This window comes from Gymnoscopelus braueri (assembly GCF_963280865.1).
Source record: "Gymnoscopelus braueri genome assembly, chromosome: 5".
In the NCBI taxonomy this organism is placed as follows: Eukaryota; Metazoa; Chordata; class Actinopteri; order Myctophiformes; family Myctophidae; genus Gymnoscopelus; species Gymnoscopelus braueri.
The window spans coordinates 49,593,966-49,610,977 of NC_137606.1; the positions used below are offsets into that span (position 1 = coordinate 49,593,966).

The 17,012-nt window shown below is 40.1% G+C and overlaps 1 protein-coding gene across 2 annotated transcripts; it reads right to left on the reverse strand.

Annotated features, from left to right (window-relative positions):
• Window positions 1-103: 103 nt before the first annotated feature.
• Window positions 104-16,967, reverse strand: eif2a (eukaryotic translation initiation factor 2A). Of its 2 annotated transcripts, none has more exons than XM_080428984.1 (17): window positions 16,929-16,967; window positions 16,451-16,520; window positions 15,870-15,941; window positions 15,210-15,328; window positions 13,814-13,913; window positions 11,437-11,519; window positions 9,813-9,886; window positions 9,029-9,173; window positions 8,080-8,196; window positions 7,623-7,779; window positions 6,345-6,429; window positions 4,744-4,890; window positions 4,293-4,478; window positions 3,589-3,702; window positions 3,243-3,356; window positions 2,756-2,821; window positions 104-2,188 (listed from the first exon to the last, which is right to left on the reverse strand). In XM_080428984.1, exons 1-17 carry the CDS (start codon window positions 16,954-16,956, stop codon window positions 2,123-2,125), a joined length of 1,743 nt encoding a protein of 580 aa, XP_080285110.1. In that variant the 5' UTR covers window positions 16,957-16,967; the 3' UTR covers window positions 104-2,122. The 2 variants fall into 2 exon arrangements, with proteins under 2 accessions (XP_080285110.1, XP_080285109.1); XM_080428983.1 differs by having other exon boundaries at window positions 3,243-3,365.
• Between the last annotated feature and the right edge of the window lie 45 nt (window positions 16,968-17,012).

The following is a 17,012-nucleotide window of genomic DNA, read 5'->3' on the forward strand; positions in this document are numbered from 1 at the left end:
ATAGTTTTTATTGAATGAACCTTGTGTTTTTATGTCTTTGTATGTCAAGGAAGTATTTAATTCTGCTTTTGAAAGTCTACGTTCCAAATAAAACAAAAGTAAACCAAATACAAAACATTTATTGCATGTTTTATTTAATCAACCATTCGGCATTCAACAATTCGCCTTAAAAAACAAAACAAAAACAAATGGATGAAGAATGCAAGTGCTTAAGGATTTTTTGCTGTACTGTTTAAGAATAACACTAGTACTGCAATGAAGTCATTTGAGCCTGAAACAGGTCTGGATTCAGTTTGCTTTAAGCTCAGTTTATTCACAAACAGGATTTTCTTCTCAATGTAAATACTGATAACCAACCCACGTGGCTCCAAACCAAATTCACGTTTGGTTTCGTATTCAGCAATTTGAAAGCTTTGGGATTGTGTGTCATTTACAATGCAACCCTAGATTTGACACAGCATCACTTCGTTATCTGTACATAACATTGCATAGCAATATGCTCTTATGTTAAATGACCAATCATTGCTGTTGGGTAGAAATATATCAAGTTTATGTCCCTCCCCCCATAAATTAATGCCCTTTTTATACTTCTTCATATGACAGTGTCACACAAAGGTAATGAAAATAGCCCATCTACAAGCTCAACACGTTGCATGACGACAATCTATTTTCAAAATAGGTATCCCAGGTTGAAAATGATTAAATCCGCCTGTGGTTCTAATAAATATTTAACCAATGATAAGTATTAACAAGAGCTTGTGACTAAGTAATAACTTGGATCCATTGGAACACAGGTTTGTTTGTCTCCATTTCCTGTTTTGGACATGTTTCTACCCCACAGCGAAGAAATTAAGTTTTAGAAGTGATATTTGACAGCAGTAGAACCCTCCACCAACATGAACCATCCTGGAAACTTTATGTATCTTCTACACCAGCAGAACAAACTACATTTGAACTGGGAACCTTGGTTTACTGTTTGTTTTATGTGGGTTTTTTTTTAACTTCAGCAACAAATGCAATGGCAACGTTACAACTATGGGTCCCCAGAGTGGCCAATATCGATGGTAGACCGTTCATGAACCCTTAAAGGAGTAGTTCACCCAAAAGATGACTTATTTTCTATCAATTGTACACCCCACGAAGCCTTGAATTCATGGAGAAGAAAAAAAATTGTTCCTAAGCCAATAATTTGATTACCGGCGGAAAGATGCTTATTTATCTGTTAGCAGTAGGAGACACAAAGTAGACTCTTTGTGTCTCCTACCAGAAATACACCCAGTCATCAAATTATTGGCTTAGGAATGCGACAAAAAAAAAAAAATCTCCATGAAATCAAGACTTCATGGGGTGTGTAATTGACAGAAAATAAGTAATTTTTTGAGTGAACTACTCCTTTTAATTTACGCTTAGCGCGGCAAGTGTCGAACAACGCATCGCGCGATGAAATTGACGTCAAAACCACAAAATAATGTTGTGGAGGACGTGTCGCGTACCTGGAAACAGGAATGGTCCAAGATGCTTTATAAAGATGCTTTATAAAGATGCTTTATAAAATGCTGCATACTCTATTGATTGGGAAGATGATGTAAGCTCAGTTACAGAGATGCACGGGACAACCACTTCCTTGTTTACATTTTGTAGTGATGTCCGTGAGTCGCAGACAATATGAACACTCAAAACTTTGTAAACATGTAGTGTAATGCATCATTTGACACTTGTCGTTTAAACATAAATTGACCTTTACAGAGATATGTATGCAAAAAAAGAAAAGAAACATTTTCTATGTTCCACATGGATCTAAACCATCATCTATCAGACTATCATGCTGACTCCCAACCTGGGGCTCTGGACCCCCAGCGGGGCCCTCTAGAGATGACATGTTCAGACATGAGTCTCTAATTGATTGGAGTCCTAAATGGAGCAAGGCACCAACACTTCATGGGTTGGGGGTTCTACTCTACCGTGCTGCTCAGCTGGCGATGTGAGTGCCTTGCTCTAGCCGCGAAGCCCCCCACAGGGGAATAGAACCCACAACCCTGGCGGTGTTGGTGCAGGAGGAAGGTGCAGGGTTCTGAAGCGGGGTTCTGTCGATGCCAGGAGCAGAGGAGGAGGAGACGTACTCCTACTCTCCCAACTCCAGCTCCTCCAACTCCTTCAACAGCTGCTCCTCTTTCTGCATCTTCTCCAACTGGGGAGGAGAAACCCACATGGATTAAACCAAAATGAATTATCACAACTGATTTTCTTTTGTTAGGCCAAGTCATAATCTGTGATTTGAGAAACAGCAAGAAGGATTGAGGCTTTAACTTTTGCTTTTCTGAAACATCTGAGATTCAGGCATGCAAACAGCCCGAGGTGAAAAAGGTGACAACATGTTGTTTTCTTTCGGGTCAGGTGTCACACAATTGCCCTATTTGGGTTCAAAAAGGTGACTGTAGCTGAAAAGTGACACTTTTGCATGTCTGGAGATTATTGGGGTTTTCAGGAATTTTGAGCATGTATTCTGCTAGCATCACAACTTCAAATACTCTAATCCGACGTGTTGTAAGCTTGTAGATAGCCTATTTTTTGTAGATAGCCTATTTTTCGGTGCATGACATGCTTCCATAGAAGACATGCTGGCTACTATGGAATCCAAATGACTGAAATCAGTTGTGGCGAGTGAGAACTTTAATCCATGAACCCATTGGTCATGAGAGGGAATTAAGCCCAGAACATTGTGTTCAGGTCTTTTTCCACACAAGCACACACTGACCTGGTTTTTCTGCATGGGTTTACCAGAGGCCTGCAGCTCCTTCAACTCCTCAATGGCTCTCAGCTTCTGCAGGTCAGAAAACAGAAGACATGTAGGGCTTTTGGCAATTCATATAATTTTCGGTTCAATTACAATTTTGGCTTCGAATCATGAAAACAAGATAATGGAGATAAAACGATTGTTGTGCCGCTGCTGGATTCTGTATCACTCTCAAGTGGATTTGTGTTATAAATCCAGTGCAGCCCTTCCTTTACAGCGGCGCGCTCTTACCCTTCCCTAAATACCTAAACTCACGCGCTCCTGTTCCTGACATACTGTAGGGCATACAGCGACACGAGAAAGAAAACGTGATTAGAAAGGGCATTTGTTTCTGTCTAACCTGACATACTGTTAGTGTAGGGCATACAGCGACACAAGAAAGAAAATGTGATTAAAAAAGTCATTTGTTTCTGTCTAACCACCTGGTACAGTCTTCATTACTGCTCACCTTCTTTACGTTCTTAATCTTCTTGTCTGTCTCCGGGTCACCAGACGTGGGTGCTGCTGATTGGCTGTTTGTGGCGGCGGGGGCGGGGTTAGAGGGAGGCTCTGGGTCTTCCACCTTTGCATCCTAAAACATTAAACATAATTTTAAAATCATTCCTACTGTCAGTCACAATTTCTTTATCACATACCAGAGGCTTATTTATTGACAGAAATAGCATTTGTTCACTCTTGAAGACCTGTCTAGAGTGTATCCCGTACGTAAGAGAGTTATTCCTGCCTCAGTTGTGTATATGCATTGTGTGTATACTGTATGTCTCTACAGTGTATACTGTATAATTGAGTGTGACCTGTCGAGCAGCTTTCCTGGCCTCTCGTTTCTTCTGGTTCTTCAGAGCAGCTTTAGAAAGTTGTTTATCTGCAGCCGCTCCACCACGCATGTTCTGAGGAGGCTCCTCCTCATGCTGAGAGAGACAAACACAACGAAATATACATACACCAACAAGTCAGTTATTTGCCACACAAATGATGTTTGAGGGACAACAGGGTGTAGGATACAGGACAAAGATAAAGTGTACGATATGAAAATTACGTGTCATGATTATTGTGGCAAAAATAATTGCGATAAGCGATATTATCGGGATTATCAAATTATGCTTAAAACTTTAAAATGCCACTTTTGTTAACCACTTGAACCCCCAGCATCCTTATTCTGGGGGGGGAGCATTTGCCAAAAATAGACAATCTACAAGTTCGCAACGCGTTGTGAGCTTGTAGATCTGCTATTTTTGGCGAATCGATTTGTGTAGAGCAAAATAAGAGCACACCAAATGCGCTCTTTACACGTCCGTTTTAAGTTTTAAGAGGGTTTAAGTGGTACTGAATTTGCAGCTCAACAAAAGCTAATTCATCCTAGTGTATGACAGAGGACAATTTTACGATAAATTAAAATTATTGAAATTGTTTTTTTATCACTATAAACGATAAGGATTATCATCCCATTCCTAATAAAGTCTATCGGTTTATGCTCCATTCATCGCCCTGCCCTCCTCACCAGTTTGGAGCTTGCAGAGGCTGGTTGGTTGCGTAGTGCTGGTGGCCTGTAGGCCTGTGCTGGTTTGGCCTCGGTGCTGCCCAGGTCACTGGGGGCGGCTTGGTACTTGACCGGCCGCGCAGGGAACACGTCTTCTGGGAAGGACTGCCACAGAACCTGCCACAACTCTGCACCTTGTGGTGTTTCCTGGAAAAAAAACACGAAACCTCTTTTACACAGAATCCTTCAACTGGTCTAGAATGTACTAATGAACATGAAAACCTTGGCCACAAAGAGTTTGTAAAACACTGCTCTACACCCTCTGCTCCTTGTCATGTGTGGGTTAGCAGTTCATTGTTCAAGGGGGAATTGATATAAATTGGGGAGAAACAAAAATGCTGTGGAAACCTGTCATTGCATACATTTAAATGCATTATTATTCAACATTTAAACGTATTACTGTTATTGTTACCTGCTGGTAGAGAACAGAGCCGGTGTAGTGCCAGATCTTGTAACCATTAGAGACACGTAACCGTGGAGCGCAGGTTGCCGTGACAACATGCTCGCCGTCTGGGCACCAGGCGAAGAAGGTACAGTCTGGAGCCTGGGGCTTACAAACCTGCGTACAGCAATACATACATACAGTATTACTGTATACACCAATACAAACAGCACATGACATTATAGACCTGTATATACATTATTATGTACATGATATTATACACCTACATACATCAATACATACATAATACTGTATACATCAGTACATGATACATTACTGTATACAGTACAGCACATTAGAAACCGGCATACGTAAATGCATACAGTACATGATATTACTGCAGTGCATACCAGGGTTTCCACTGGTCAATTTTTGGGCCGGCCACCAATACCGACAGGATTATATTTTCAAAGCGTTGCAGATAGCCTACGTGCATCCAACAGTTCATTACACCTTGTTACGTTAGCGCTGCGCATCACAGATGCTGTTTTTATAGTTACCTAAATAATATCTATCTATCTAATCCATCATCTACTCCATCATGCAAAGGTGTCGCTTGCCAAAAAAAGAATTGAATAAAGTCAGGGAGGCGTGAGTGAACTGCTTGCGCGACTCCGTCGCACAGTATAAACAAACCAATATGTTATGATTTGGGCTTTACGTCTAATTCAACCTTAATATGCAAAAAAGCTTTTGCTTTGTTTTGTTAATGTTGTCATGATGGCACCAGGCAGGTTGACTACTTGCCTTCATGTCTCACCAACTTCCACCACTTTATCCATTGCAGACTGCTTGCTTGTATAATATCCACGACCCATACAAGTTCGGGTCCCTGTTTTATTATCGTCAATTGGGTCCGGCTTGGTTCAGATTACCTCATTACCTCAGGACCCTGGTTCTGTTTATCATATGTAACACCCGAGCGAACCAAGTAGACCCGTACTCAGCGCTGATTAGGAGGAGCCGCAGCTGTGTAAAGCTTGAATTGTGCTTCGCCGTATGGCGGTGTTGCTGCGTATCGAAAATAGCAGACATACATGCTCACAACGTGGCGTGTTGCGTTGTGTTACTTTATCCAAATAATAATAATAATAATAATCCAAATAATAATAATAATAATAATGGGCTTAAATTATAACATAGCCTAATAACAGAATTTGCCCAATCGGCCACGGTGGCCGGTGAAGTTTATAATTAACCCATTAAGACTGGGGACGCATCTGTGTCACTTTTAGATTTCTTTAGGCTATTCAAAAATAGCAGATATACAAGCTCATAGCGCGGCACCGAGTGCCGCGCTACGAGCTTGTAGATCTGCTATTTTTGAAAAATCGTGAAAATTATTTTTTTACATTTTTTTCCGAAAAACTGTTTGGATTTAGAAAATGTTTAGAAGCGGCCTCAGGTCTTAAAGGGTTAACGGCCAATTAAACATTTTATCGGTCAATGGAAACCTTGGTGCATACATCAATACATGCAGTACATGACTATAGAAACCTGCATACATCAATACATACATGACATTAGACAGGTTGTCTGTGCTTTGTCACTAGACGGTCCGTCTTCCTCACCTGTTTGTATTTCTTGACATCCCAAACCTCCATCTGTCCTCTCAAGTTCCCAAACCCAGCTAACACCAAGATATGACCCTGAGGACTGGACACAAACAACAACACCTTCAATAGTAAGAATAAAGGCTGTTTCATATGGAAGCGATTGACACGCCTGGTAATTAATTTTGAATGAGAGGCGGGTGATTAGTTGTGACGTAGCCTCGATCTCCAGGCTTTTATTGCTTAGTTTTGCTAAAAAATAAAAGCCTGGCCCGACCATAGCCTGTACTGGGTATGAGGAAGTGTTTCATTTCCCAACCAACCAGAGTGCAGTGGGCGTCGCTCGTAATGTTGTGTTAACGGGGCGGGGGTTGACGGACAGATCGGTGAACCAATGGGATCAGCCGCAATCTCTCGCCGGCTCTATACACCCGCCCCTCTATACACGAAATCAGGAGCGTTGGGGCAGACTAGTTGTGACGCACAGAGAATTTGAAGGGCGGAGGCAAGTGGGCGCGGTCCCGTGACATTCTTGCGCTCGTTTCATACACACGGGCGACAAGAGCAGCATTGTGGTCTGCATTTTTCCCCACGCTACGCGTGTGTTTGTGTCTGCACATGAGGGGCACACCGCGATCCCGCTGATCCAAGCGAGAACGCCCGCGTCAATCGCTCCGCATCTGAAACGGCCTTAATAGTAGCTCTGGTCCACCTCACGTCTAAAATACACTTTTTGGCCAGAAAAGAAAATATTTCACCGGATATGCCAGGGAGTCAACTCAAGATAAAGCTGTTTTAATTAAGTTAAACAGGAAGTGGACAGAGCGGGAGATCTTCGGATGACGTTATTTCCGGATTCCGGATGAGTGAAAAGTGTTTACTAACGGTCAGACAAGCGATCATAACGGATATACATTTTCTGTGACCAGTTGAAAAGGTATAAAAAACGAAAATGTCTGGCAGTGTTTTATTCTGGCAGTGAATTAGTTAAGAATGAAGAAAAAGAAGACAAAGAAACAAGAACGAAATGACAAAAGTCATATTCTACCAGGTGATGATGAGTGAGTGAGTGAGTGAGTGAGTGAGTGAGTGAGTGAGTGAGTGAGAGAGAGAGAGAGAGAGAGAGAGAGAGAGACCGGGCCGAAGGGGAAGTGTCCCCATTGGCTTAAAGGAGTGAAGGACAGCCAATAATGAATAGGTGGCGACTAGGTGTCGAATGATGATGATTAGTCTGACTGTTTGTAGACTCAGGTGCTCAAAAAGAGGAAGACAGGAGGGGGCGTTTGATTTTCTCACCTGTAGTAGGCAGCGTTTCTGGATCCGGTGCCGAAGTCAAACACAGGATCACATTTGAGGTTATAGACGGTGGCCTTGGCAGGCATGAAACCATAAACCACACAGAACTCTGAAGAGTTAGGATGCCACACCACGTCATATATAGGACCGTTCTTAGCTGTAGGATGGAGATACACACACACATAGTAAAAAAAACAATGACAATAGAACACTACAACTAGTAATGATGATAATAGTTGTGACATAGCTATGTTAGCTAGCTATAAAAGCAACTGTGAAGTAATAAGAATCAAAAACACAGCACACATGGTAACAGGACTCAACAGAGGTAATATTAGTACTAAACTTTAATTAATACAACTAGTATATACCTGTACACAACTAGTATATAGCTGTGCGCGCATGCGTGCGTGCGTGAGTTTAACGTGTACATTAAAGTGTAGTAGCGTGTACTAACGTAGTTGGACCACAGCACTCTCTCCATTAACAGCCACGTAGTGCAGACCCTGCTCTCCGTAGTACGATGCTCCAGTCTTATCAACCTCAGTGCTCGTTGACACCAACACCGCTGATGCTGCAGCACACACACACACACACACACACACGTATTACTATACTTGTGAGGACATGAAAACATTTAGGATGCCATTGAAAATTGCTGAAAATCTCCCAAAGAACTGCCGATCTACAAGCTGGCAGATCGGCTATCTTTGGTGAACGACACCGGCGCAGAACTAATTATACAGGTATAACTGTAACCCGAACTCCTAAACCTAACCGTTAAATGTCGAATCCTAACCCTGACCCCAACCTGAAATCTTTCCCAATTGTAAACCTACCTATAAAAATAAATTGAATCAAGAAATCAATCATTTTTCTTGTGAGGACCAGAGAAATGGACCTCACAATGTCTATTCTACTATACTTGTGGGGACATGGCTGAAGGCATGTTACCTCCGCCTGGCAGAGATAACAAAATGTCAGCAACTTAAGTGCTGTTCACACAAAGCACTTTAACTATGACGATAAATATAATAACTATATCGTTCACCATCTTCTTTGCTATAGTTGTGGTGTGAATTTTTAAAACTATACAGTATCTTTACAGTTATAGTGCTTGGTGTAATGCCGCAATTATATATCAAATACAAATTGGAAAATGAAATTAAATAAGTAATAACGGACAATCGAGAACCAAACCAAAGTAATACAATAAATAACATAAAATTAAGCTTACATTCTGGCACTAGACATCTGCACTGAGCCTCTGAGTCAACATATGTACAGTCTAACAAATATAAAAACTGCATTTTATAGTAGTGAAAATATTCCTTCTACTGCAGTTCTATGTGATGTAGGTTTGTATTGGAAAGGTTATGTGTGAATATTATCTTTTAAACATGAACCTTTTTTATTCCACAGCATGGACACTCTGTCTCCTTTGAAGAAGCTCTTGTTGGCCAGGGCAGCAGACGGACCCCCAAAATTGGGGTACTGATAGAGACGCACGAAGGATGGGGAGCCCTTCACACCTGGAACATACACCGCCACCTACAGGACACAACACCACATTACTTCACACGGTTACAATTAGGCAGTGGTGGAAAGTAACTAGGTACATTTACTTAAGTACTGTACTTAAGTACAATTTTGAGGTATTTGTACTTTACTTGAGTATTTCCAATTTCCAGTACTTTTACTTCTACTCCGCTACATCTCAGAGGCAAATATTATACTTTTACTCCACTACAATTATTTGAAAACTTGAGTTACTAGTTACTTTTCAGATTTAAATTATGATATTATGAAACATGCATTAACCACTTCAGCCCTATTTTATACCTAGGCTATTTGAAAATAGCCGATCTACAAGCTCACAACGCGTTGTGAGCTTGTAGATCTGCTATTTTCAAATATTTAGTACTTTTACTTTTGATACTTTAAGTACATTTTGATGCCAATACTTTTGTACTTTTACTCAAGTAAATTTTGAATTCTGGACTTTTACTTGTAACGGAGTATTTTTATATTGCAGTATTGGTACTTTTACTTAAGTAAAGAATTTGAGTACTTTTTCCACCACTGCAATTAGGGCTGTCACGACTAATTGTCATACAAATATAATTGGCGAGCAGGCGATTCTAATGCAATAATTGTGACAGGCCTACTTTACAATACATGTTGTCCTACCTTACTGGGATGTCCTCCTGGTGAGAGAACAAAGTCTGACACCTTCTGCATGTGAAGCTTGTTGGCGATGGTGTCTGAGAACACAGGTAGAAACAGTCACTGTTACAATACAATTACAATGGTCTTTTTATGTTATTAGTATTAACCCTTTAAGACCTGAGGCGATTCTTAAAAATGTTTTCTAAATCCTAACAGATTTTTGAAAAAACATAAAAAATATTTTTTTTCACGATTTTTCAAAAATAGCAGATCTACAAGCTCATAGCGCGGCACTCGGTGCCGCGCTATGAGCTTGTATATCTGCTATTTTTGAATAGCCAAAGAAATCTAAAGTGACACAGATGCGTTCCAGGTATTAATGGGTTAAATGAATAATTTAGGCATTTAGCAGACACTTTTAGCCAGAGCGACTTACAATAAACAAGGTAAATAATCACATAACTAGAATGCAGAGAGAACAGTACCTAGTGCCTCTCAAGAAACTAGGATACAGTGAACCTAGCATTTGTCTAAACCACATGCTATCTAAATAACATTCTGTGCATTGACTACTAACTATAAGACACCAGGTAAACAGTGACCCTAGCATCTGTCTAAATAACATCTAAATCACTATCTTAACTCTATCTACATCACATTCTTAACATTTTGTGGTCGGGAAAACGGAAGGAAACAAAAGACATGAGAACGAGTGACCCAAGATATGTCTGCATAGTAGCCAAAAGCCATATCTTGGTCAGTTGCTGGCATCAATATGAAGAGAAGGTGGCAAGAAGGGGTACAGGGAGAGTGAAATTAATAATACATTACACAGCACTTTGCAGAGCTTTACATACGACTATATTAGTTACGGCTGAGCCAAAGATTTTGGTGATCAGATGTATATTATAATCCATGATGAAGAGACATAGCAACTTATTTTATTCATACATAATGTTAGCTCCATAAAGAACCTCTCACTCCGCTATACAGCTCCGAGATGAGGTTCTATGTCGTTACCTTACAGAATCGGGTGAACGTCCGCCAAGGCTCCGCTGTTTACCCTTTTGTATACGTCGTATCCCAAAACTAATGGTAGATTCCGAGCCGCACGGATGTTTAAAGTTTAGTTCGGCGCATAAAATTTTAGGAACGGAGCGAAACTACACGTTTAAATCGCTTATTCAGTCAGCCTGTGGCCATGTTTCCCATTGTAGCCAAACCGGGAGCAGTACTGGCAGCGGACGTAGCGGGGTTTTCCGGGTTGAATGGGAAACATGGCCACAGGCTGACTAAATAAGCGATTTAAACGGGTAGTTTCGCTCCGTTCCTAAAATTTTATGCGCCGAACCAAACTTTAAACATCCGTGCGGCTTGGAATCTACCATTAGTTTTGGGATACGACGTATACAAAAGGGTAAACAGCGGAGCCTTGGCGGACGTTCACCCGATTCTGGAAGGTAACGACATAGAACCTCATCTCGGAGCTGTATAGCGGAGTGAGAGGTTCTTTATGGAGCTAACATAATGTATGGTATTTTATTTACAGTATATAATAGTATTTTATTTACACATAGTTCTATCGTCTTTTATTTATGTACAGTCTTGTATAGGTGTATCAATACAACACTAGGTTGTCTCTTACTGAAGTCATTGTTCTCAAAGAAGTGAAGTTCATTGTTGACGCTCCGCACAGCGATCTTCTCATCATCTGACCAACTGGGACACCTGAGAAAATAACACACCATACAATAACACACCGTACAATAACATACCATAGACACATCATACAACAACACTCCAGTGAGACACCATACAGTAATAACACACATAAAATAATAACACCCCATATAATAACACCCCATTAAAATAACAACATGCAATAGCACACCATACAATAGCATAACGTCTCTGTCAGGTGGAAACCTCACATGTCCAAAACTGTCCAAAAATACAAATATAGCAAAAGTAGCAGATTGAAAAGCTCAATTTCAAGCTTGTATATCTGCTACTTTTGCTGCATTTATGTGATCCTGTAGTATGATCAACTAGGGTGTTAATTTAGGAAAAAACACCAGAAGTTAGAATATGGAGATAGGAGTACGTTTTTTTTAATCTCTGGCTATTTGAACATCTTCGGCTTCGGAAAGGCTTTCCGAACTATAGTTCAGATAGTCAGGACATCAGGAGGTGCACAGGTTTCCGAGGAAATGTTCCGAGACCTCCTTTCTGAAGTTCGGAATGACAATTTGTAGTTATATCGCCTCCTTTTCCGAAGAAAGGTTCAGACGTCTGAAGGAGTATGCATTGCGCTTTATTGTATACACAGAGGTTCCAGTTCTTAAAGTAGCCATTGATTATGTTCTGGCCCATCATCTAATGACTTACAAAGAAACTGGCCCGAGGTCAAACTTACTGCCATAGTACTAGGGGTGGGACGATATGAAAATTTCATATCACGATAGTTGTGGCCAAAAATATCACGATATACGATATTATCACGATATTAGCGCGTCGCTTATAGAATTCTTAAAATGCTAGAAAAACAGTGAAATCACTTGACCTGTCATTTCTGTTAAAGAACATTTATTATCTTGTCACTCAGGGCAATTTGTAAACATCCAATACTGGAGGTAGAGAAAGACAATGTAAAGATAAGTAATCTGAACTTATCAAGAATCATTCACAATAAGTTATTTATTTTATCATTCAGAAGTAATCAAAGATGATATCTCTACATACAGTGGTGTAAAAGTACATTAAGTACTAAGTACATTTACTCAAGTACTGTATCTTATTTATTATTTTTATTGTATTTAAGTTTTTTTCATTTTCCAAAAAAATATAAAAAATAAATGAAAAAGGTTATCGAAAAAACGCGGCCCCGTCGCGTATTAGGAGGGCAGGGTGAGTCACCAGAAACAAGGACGGATGTTTTTGATTAATCTAGCATGTTAAAAATGGAGTTTGAAGTTATAATGGGTTTGTATAGGAAGGGGGCGTGTCTGATAAAATGAATATCAAATATCTAAATACTGAATCAAGCAACTTAAAAACGGTCTGGGGGGCTCACAAAAGCCTGAGTAGACGATAAAATGACCAAAAGTTGTTTTGAAAGTGAAATATCCCTTTAAGTACACTTTTGAGGATTTTTTACTTTACTGGAGTATTTCCCATTTCCAATAAATTTCTCTTACTTCTACTCCAATACATCTCAGAGGCAAATATTGTACTTTTCCTCCACTACAATGATTTGACAACTTTAGTTACTAATTACTTTGCTGATTTAGATCACAAAACCTACATGAACCACTGCAGCCCTATGCATTTTGGCCATTTGAAGATAGCCGATCTACAAGCTCACAATGTGAGCTTGTATATCGGCTATTTTCAAACATTTTTTTTTTTTATAGATTTGATGCCAATACTTTTGCACTTTTATTCAAGTAAATTTTGATTACCAGACTTTTACTAGTATTTCTACATTGCAGTATTGATACTTTTATTTAAGTAAAAGATTTGAGTACTTTCTCCACCAGTCACCACTGGCTATATAAATATCAATCTGACAATGTAAAGTTAAAACGGAACGGGACGTGCAGCAATTGCTGCTATAAAATAATGACTTTATATTTGGTTGCGCGCCGTGTGACGCATCAAAAAGATGCCTCGCTGCGACGCTGCCTATTACATTACACCCGCCTTCTTTGGAACTGTATCCGGTGCAGTCCACACACATATATATGCATGCTCACAGCTGTTTCCGTTTCCTTTGATTCTCTCTAGGCCGGATATGCAACCTGGCAAAGCAAATGGACACCAACATCTTTTTTGGTCGAACTTTTTTTTCTTTTTTTTTTTCGCGATAATTACAGTACCCGCGATACAGTTATCGTGGACGTTTTTTATCGCGATATACGATAATATCGTATATCGTCCCATCCCTACATAGTACACACCATACAAAAACACACACCACAACACATGCGACATCACAGTCAACATGAGCAGTGTGTTCTCACCATAAATCAACCTTCTTCTGATAAAGAGCCTTCAGGTTGCTGCCTGTCTGCAGGTCCCACAGCTGAAGGTTAGGGTCCCCCTGCACACTCTCCTGGCTCTCTGACACACACACACACACACACACACACACACACACACCCCCACACACACACACACACACACACACACACACACACACACACACACACACACACACACACACACAGAGTGTTGTCTTCATAGTCATTAATAACCAGTATGAAACCACAAACCAGTAGAGTGTGTCGGTAACCGGAACGCTCACCCCAAAACACACTCGCCCCCATTTCAAATGTTCTTGTATTCATTTTAAGGTTAAGAATATGGTTAGGTTTAGGCATAGTTTTACTGAGGTTACGTTTAGGAATAAGGTTAGGTTTAGGCATAGTTTTACTGAGGTTACGTTGGTTAAGGAATAAGGTTAGGTTTAGGCATAATTTTGCTGCGTTTACGTTAAAGTAATACTAGGTAACGTTTTCAACAAAACTAAAGTTAAATTGTATATCTTTTGTCAGTGGCAAAAGTTTCACAACACCCACTCCATGAATTTCACCCCCGGAAGCCTTTTATTTATATATTTTCTATTGAACGGTGAAGGGGGGGACTTTCCCGGGAAAATGACGTTCCTGGCCAACGTCATGACGTCGTGGCCGACGTCCCCAGGAACTACCGCAACGGTTTCCTGTTTGGCCAGGAACTACCGCGGTAATAGCAAAAAGGAACCTCACGCTGATGTTAAGAGAATGTAGGATTGGAAGATCGAAAAAGAACAGAAAAAGAAAGCACAGCTCATGGTAAATAATGCTCCACTGGCTAAGAGAAACGATCCGTAGATAGTATAAAACAATTAAAAGATCGCTTTTTGAAACGCTTCCGGCTTCCGGTGAAAACGAATGGAATTCTGGGTAATCGAGGATTACGGAAATTGTATGCAGTGACGGTAGTGACCAGCAGAGGTTGCTAAAAATCGTTATTTGGGATTCTGCATTGTACAACTTTAAGGAATAAGGTAAGGTTTAGGCATAGTTTTACAGAGGTTACGTTTAGGAATAAGGTTAGGTTTAGGCATAATTTTGCTGCGTTTACGTTAAGGAATATGGTTAGGTTTAGGCATAGTTTTACTGAGGTTACGTTTTAGAATAAGGTTAGGTTTAGGCATAATTTTTACTGAGGTTACGTTTAAGAATAAGGTTAGGTTTAGGCATAATTTTACTGAGGTTACGTTAAGAAATAAGGTTAGGCTTAGGCATAACTGAGGTTACATTTAGGAATACCTGGTGGCGACCTTTCCGAGGCCGCCGGATTTGACCCGGGGCAAGCGTGTTTTAGGGCGAGCATTCTTGTATTTAGTGTGACCGTCTACTGGTATATACTTACTGGTGTAGGGTTGCCAGGTAGCCAGTATGGTATTGAGGGGGGAGAACTGTAGTAGGGCTGTTTTAGGAAGGTCAAAGGTCGAAACGACAGACCCATCTGAAACCTTCACCACGCTTACCCTGGCAACACAGACATGAAACTGTTTTTATTGTTGTTTATGCTGTCTTGACAAGGTGTCCATTGAAAAAGGTGGTGTAAGTGATATTGCCTTGTTAAAGTGTTACATAGCTCTATTACTGTATTCTGATAATAATGATCATCTCTGAATGTATCACTGTACTGGATAAAAGAAAATAAAAATCAATTAAAAGATGTATTAGTTAAATAATAAAAATAAAACAGTAAAAACATCAATATATTCAAAGATTTGCACAAATTCACATTTTTTTCAAAAACAGCAGACCAGGTTCCAGGGGGTCCACAGCAAAAGTAGTTAGTATAGCGTCACAATCATTTCAACCACTTTATGTTAAAATGACATCTATTCTGTGCTGGCTGGATTTTCTCACTTTCATGATATACAAGCAAGCTCATAGCATGTCACTTTGTGCCACGCTATGAGCATGTAGATCTGCTATTTTTGAAAAATCTTGAAGATTTGAGCAAATCTTTGAATACACATTTTTTAAAGGTTGTAGGTAGAGGTCGGGGGTCAGTTACTTGTCTCCGTTGCACCATCCAAACATGGAGCCATCTTTGCTGAAGGTCACATGTCTGCTCTGTCTGTTGTCCCTGGAAACAACACAATACAACACTATTACACACAAGCATACCATGACTAATACAAAAAATACACAATTAAAAATATATTCTACGCTATCTATCGAACTGTATACCCATTCATCCATCCACATTCATGCAAGCAGTTTGTGATGCATATGATTATTAAGTGCTATATAAATAAAGTTTTTATGTCAGATTAATTGATAGATACATAGATGGATAGATAGATAGATAGGACTTTACATCAAGGGGGCAAGCACGACTTCAACACCTTTCAATATTACTGAGCTTTCTTACTGAGTGCACGGTCTGGAAAAGTTACTTTACAATAAATCTCTATAATACCAGTACTCACAGAACTGTCCGTTAAGGCACTTTTATTTAGAAGTTGTCATGATATACTGCAGAGCAGATTAACCTTGTGTCACCGTGACATGGAGTGACATAAAAGTGAAGTATAGAGAACACAAGAAGACAACATGGTGACACATTGTGGGGTTTATCAAAGTATTAGTCACCTCTGGAAGGTGGGACACTCCTCACAGTGTGGTGGTCCACGTAGCAATGTGGTTCCATTTGAACCACGCACTGTTGAGACAGACAGACAGAAAAAGACACACACACACACACACACACAGAGAGAGAGAGACAGACAGACAGACAGACAGACACAAGGAGAGACAGACAGAAACAGATAGAGAGAGAGAGACTCAATAAAAGACAATAATATTAACTTAATATTCTGACTTAAAATCGTATGAATTGCTAATTTAACTGACTTATTACAGTCAAACCACGTTGGCAGATATGAGTTCAGTTGGCATATGTATAATGTACATGAAGACATTCACCAGCATAACGCTATTTTTTAAACGGCATTCATTTTAATAACGTGTATTACATGAGTCTTACACTACATTCTCATTGAGAACGGTAAATCTCCATGCGATATAAATGTGATAAAACGTGTTTGTTGGTAGAATTAAAATGCAGCACCTGCAAGAAGGGGAGTGGGAGGCGCCATCTTGGATGTTACCGGAAACAGAAGCCCGGCAGAGCGGAAGCTACGTTACAAAAAGG